The following is a 5,731-nucleotide window of genomic DNA, read 5'->3' on the forward strand; positions in this document are numbered from 1 at the left end:
GGGGGGGGGGGGGGGGGGGGGGGGTGTCATATGGGTGGATTGATTAGGGGAGATGTCTGACGACTTCAAAAATCATTGCTACAGCTGCGGCAGTAACGAATTCCAGAAATGAAATGACCATTGCGCAGCACTTATCTCTTGTCAGGTGATTTGGCAAATTTATTTTTCCCCATAACTCCCAAACACACCATTTTACCCTCCTCGGTAATGTGTGTATGCATACCGAATGAGCAAAGCAGACCAAGCCAGGTCACGTGTGCACGCTCTGGGTACTGCATGAGGCATGGCAGCTGAGGTCAAGTGCCTTTTAACAGGCACAAGTGAGGGAAGTCTGACTACATTTCCTGAAGTTATTGCTTTTATAAAACATGTCCCACTTCCATAACCATCAGCAATTACCCGACTTAGACATTTACACCCTGCCCCTCCACTGGTGCCTCTGGGAGCGCCTTTCGTGAGTTCTGGGTTCATTTGTTCCTCCCACCTCACCTCTGCCCAACCCCAGCCTCATGGTGAGCATGTATTGCTGTCACATCAAACTTCAACATATAACTTAATGCATGGTGGGCCACGATGCACCTCACTAACTTATGGAGAAGATTCCAAAAGGTACCGGGAGGCAAAGGGGGTGGGCTGTAGGCTAGATAATAAACCTCTTAAGACTGAAGTACAGGGCCGGCCCGGTGGCGCACTGCTGCAGTGCGCCGCTTGGGAGTGCAGTGGCGCTCCCGCCGAGGGTTCGGATCCCACATACAGACCGGCCGCTCACTGGCTGAGCGAGGCACCGAGGATTGCGATCCTGTTGCCGGTCCCGGTCCGGTGTGGGCGCGACACTGAGGGTTGCGATCTGTTGCCGGTCACGAAAAAAGACAAAAAGGAAAAGAAAAAAAAAAAGACTGAAGTACATAAATCTCCACCACCAAATAATTTTGGCATAAAACGACAAATCAAATGGCAGACTAAATGGATTATGTGAGTACCTTGTACTGTAATTCAATAATACATAACTTCTAACCTATGTCAACTTTCTTCTTTCCACTTTTAATTCTGCCATTTTCTCTTAAGATTTAGGTTTTAACAAAGACAACAGGGCTATTGTTTGCCAAATCCCAGCTATGAATTTATAGCATAGAGTCAAAGCTACAGCAAAAAACCTATCAATCTGAAATAATTTTAGAAAATAGTTTAGTGCATTTTTGTTATAAAATTCATTTACAGGTTATTTAAATGTACTTATCAAATTTGCTCCTGATAATTCAGAAAACACATAACCAAACTGTGCACAATAAATCAAAGGCAAATTATATACAAAGAAGCAAAACAAGTTTTTAAGTAGAATATATTCATGTTGAAACAACTAACATTGAAAGAAGACAGGGCACATTCTTTTAACGCCATGGCAAGGACTAAGCAGAATCATACTTTACACCTTGCAAAAAAATTCACCACCATTCAACAACACTGTGATAGCCACATCAAGAAAGGCCACAGTATACATATGAACTGCTTATTGCAAATAATTTTAACCACTGGAAAAAAAGTTTCAAATGTAATGTTAGATACAACTGTATTCTGCTGGGAGAGGCTGCCATAGGACACAGGCTTGTTCATTAAAAAGGATGACACAGCTTTTTAATGATTCTTTCACAATCAGACTTGGCGAGTGATGAACCAACAAAAGAACAAGACATGAGAACAGGCATCAAATGTAACTGGAAATAATGTTGTTCAGTGTGTGGCTGCAAAGTATGTGTTTTTGGAAAAACTTATTTCTTAATCCATGTGCTAATATTAACATGAGCAGAGTGGGAGACTGTTTTTGACCTGCCTCCTTTAGAAACTTAGTGAATTTTTAGACTCCCTATGTGGTTACCACTACAAGTCTCTGCTAAATTGATCACTTTAGCAAGACAACAGGAGATTTCTTATCAAAGGCACCTGGAGGAAGCTTATAGAGCCCTTGGCCCAGATAAGAGTGGGGGCTCAGTCCCCCTGACCCCATCCTGCACTTTTTTACATTGCACGGCCAAGGACAAACTCTCTCTACCCACAAACAGGAAGAGGCTAACTCTGTGGGGACAAAGTGCTCTAAGAAAGCACCTGCTTCCCAGGTTTCAGAACTGTTCAGCTGACATCAGTCAGATGTCTGGACACCAGCAGGAGAGACACAGGTAAAAAGAAAACGTTTAAACTTTTAGCAGCCGAAAGTTTTTATTTAATTATTTATTTTTAAAGATGACCGGTAAGGGGGATCTTAACCCTTGACTTGGTGTTGTCAGCACCACACTCTCCCAAGTGAGCCAACCGGCCATCCCCATATAGGGATCCGAACCCACGGCCTTGGTGTTATCAGCACCACACTCTCCCGAGTGAGCCACGGGTCGGCCCTGCAAAAGTTGTTTTTTAAAAGCTCTTTATAACCTGCTTCAGGAGAATTTTTAACACAAAACTCTTTCTGCTTAAGAAGCAGATGACAAAGAAAATTTCAAATAGTGCACATTAATCTGCAGGGATTTGTTTTCATGCCCCAAATTAGCTAATGGGCTGCGCAGCATTCACTACAAGCCACTAGACTAGTTACTACAACTGTCAGTTGTACATTCACACATTCAGGACACTCCGAACTAACTTTGTGTGAATGTTTGGAAAACTGAACAAAGTTGAGCAGCCCCGCCTGTGTCCTGTGCCTCTTCAGTCTCCACTCACCAAGGCCACCTTCCTTTCACAAAAGCATGATCACCTCTAATAGTAACTGAAAACGCCCACCAGATATTCTACAACAGCAGTGTATTTCCATCAGATGGTTTCGGAAGATCACACGAAACCCATCAACTCTCTTCCTATTTTTCTGAAAGCCTCTTTGCTACCCTTCTTTTTGAAAGGGGGTTTCTTTTGTGCCTACATGTAATACTCTATTTTGGCCTGTCAAGTGGTTCCCTAGTTTCCTGGTGATCAGAATCCCTCGGGCAGTGTTTAACATACAGCCTCCCAGGGCCGGCCCGTGGCTCACTCGGTAGAGTGCGGTGCTGATAACACCAAGGCCACGGGTTCGGATCCTATATAGGGATGGCCGGTTTGCTCACTGGCTGAGCGTGGTGCTGACAACACCAAGCCAAGGGTTGAGATCCCCTTACCGGTCATCTTTAAAAAAAAAAAAAACATACAGCCTCCCAGGCTCTCCCAAAAACTAGTTAGATTTTCCTGGCAATCAGCAAGCCTTAAAAAGCAACCCAAGGCAATTCTTCCATATCCAACCCAGAACTAATCTAGCATTTGGCAACCACATCTCTGTAACTCATCACTTATAAGAAGCTCACAATATAATGGGGACATCTGAATGACAGTTCCAGAATTATTCTTTCATTTCATATTCTTCTATTTCAAGAAGAAAAAGAACTTTAGCCAGAGAACTATATGCATACTGAAATAGGTAAATTAACTCATCACAGAGACTCAATTACCCTGTGCCATGGTGCCTCGTCAAAAGCCGCACATCAGCAGAACTTCCCCAAATCTGTCCTGGGAGACTCCAGCTGTTTAAAATAGAACTAGAGACGTGTGATCCAGTGGCACTAACCCGGCTACCCCTAGTTGCCCAGGCTGTAAAGAGACCTGTCTTAACCCCAACAATCGCTGAAAGGACCTGCCCTCCTCCCTTTTTTTTTTTTTAAATATAAAGTTTGTTCTGTTGAAAAATGATTAACATTTTAAGCAGGAGAAAGAAAAGCATTCTAGGAGATTAAATTTTAAAAGGATTTTGTTATTTGCTATACAAATGTACATTTCAACTTTTACAACATTCGCTCCGGTCTGACTCCTTTTCTGTAGAATGAGAGATGAACACATTTGGAGTCTCCAGCTTCAAAGACATTACTACCGATACATAAATGCCTGCTGAGAGCTTGTACAACTGATCAGAAAGGACTGAGATGACCAAGAGGCTAAGTGTCCGGATGCATTTTCCATGTTTTCCAACAGCACACAAACTCCTTTAAGGAAAGGGTAATCCTATCTGGATGGTCCTGTTGGCGGGTCATCTTAACTTTACAATAACGCTTGTGGCTGACAGTCCACCCCATCCGGCTGTATTATAAAAGCTTTCTTTTCTTGAAACTGCTGTCCTCCTCTTCCCATCTCCTCTTGTCCCAGCTAGAGTTCCTCACAGAGCCACACTTCTCCTGCTCCCCTTCACTGAAAGCCCTGGTCTCTCTTCTGTGACTGAGCCCCCCTTCCGGGTCATCACACTTCCTCTCCCTCATGGAAGTATCAGCACCAGCAGCTGGAGGTTCAGACTGCACATAAGGTGTGTGGTTGCTCAGAGTGGCTACTGTAGCAGTGGACTGCTGCACAACACTACACAGATCCTGGTGAGTTACAGGAAAGCCTGGCTCTCCTAAGGGAGATGTTGCGCCAGGATGCTGGGGGCTCAAGGGCTGTGGATCCCTTAGGAATTTTCCTTTAGCTTCAGTGCCCATCCTCCTAAGCAGTCGTGGGTCCCGAATTTGGTCCTGAACAGGTGTCCTTTCAGGGTCCTTCGAAGTAACAGTATCTTCCTTGAAATCAGAGGGTGTGTGGTACGGAGAAGAAACAAAAGATGTCTTGGCAAATCCACTGTCCAGCTTGTTGCTGGGCAAACCACCCTGGGGTCTGGACACCTCAGGGGCTACAGCAGGGGGATGAGTCAGACTTCTCTGTAGCACAGGCTTGAGTTTCAGAATCTTCATTGCATCATGTCTATAGTTTTTGTCACAGGTCTTAATAATGGCACCACGTTTCTGAGCATCCTGAATCAGCTGATTCCAATGCTGATTTTCCTTAAAACAAACAGGAGGGAGAAACAATTACATACCAAACAAACACTTACATGCTTGGGAAGCTTGGAGTTCCAGCTTTCATTTCTGAACAAATACTATGTATATCTTTTATGAAGATTCTCAAGAATCCATTACTAGTCAGACAAGGTTGAAAGGAAAAAATAGGTTCGAATACAGAATACAGCCACTTAAAAAGAGCAGCAGTCACAACCTGTAAGAAAGAACTTTGACCATTTTTATCATTGTTACTCATACCTCATGGTAATAAGCTATCATGCAGATCTGCACCAGCTGCCAGAAGCTTCATGTTAACTATATAAATTTCAATTAATTGGGGACTGGTTGGTTAGCTCACTTGGGAGACTGTGGTGCTAATAACATCAACGTACCAGCCAGTCGTTTAAAAAGAAAAAGAAATTTCAATTAATTAAAATTTAAAAATTCAGTCTCTCAGTTGCTGCATTTCAAGTGCGTGATGGCCACAGATAACTATGGGTTACTGTATTGGACAGTGCTGATACAGAACATCTCCATCATCACAGAAGGCTCCTTTGAACACTGATGATCTAGAGCATTGCTTGCCTCTTGGCAGGGTTAACATTCTGAAACAGGAAGACTTGGTTTGAGAAACAAAGTTTGAGTGCACGTGATTGTTCTAGAAAGAGGCCCCTAGCTTCCACTGGATTTCCAAAGGACTTTCAAACCCCAAAGGGCTAAAACATCTTAATCCACTGAGATATTATTCCAAAGATATTGTCCCACTTTCTGAGTCTTTTGTAGAAAAGCTTAAGAAAAGCAAGGGGGGAAACCCCAACTGCATGCATATCTCCTCTCTTCCCTTCAGTTTCCTCAGAAAAAAACTGCTGGGCCAGCCTGTGGCTCACTCGGGAGAGTGTGGTGCTGATAACACCAAGGCC

The 5,731-nt window shown here is 43.6% G+C and overlaps 1 protein-coding gene across 2 annotated transcripts in view; it reads right to left on the minus strand.

Moving 5' to 3' along the window:
• Positions 1–3,739: 3,739 nt before the first annotated feature.
• Positions 3,740–5,731, minus strand: part of SETX (senataxin) — a 78,879-nt gene continuing 76,887 nt past the window's right edge. For both annotated transcript variants that reach the window (XM_008563619.1, XM_008563624.1), the window contains one exon: positions 3,740–4,814. In XM_008563619.1, the coding sequence (XP_008561841.1) occupies positions 4,089–4,814 (726 nt within the window). In that variant the 3' untranslated portion in view covers positions 3,740–4,088. The remainder of the gene's footprint in view (positions 4,815–5,731) is intronic.

This window comes from Galeopterus variegatus, unplaced genomic scaffold (genome assembly GCF_000696425.1).
Source record: "Galeopterus variegatus unplaced genomic scaffold, G_variegatus-3.0.2 Scaffold176, whole genome shotgun sequence".
Classification (NCBI taxonomy): Eukaryota; Metazoa; Chordata; class Mammalia; order Dermoptera; family Cynocephalidae; genus Galeopterus; species Galeopterus variegatus.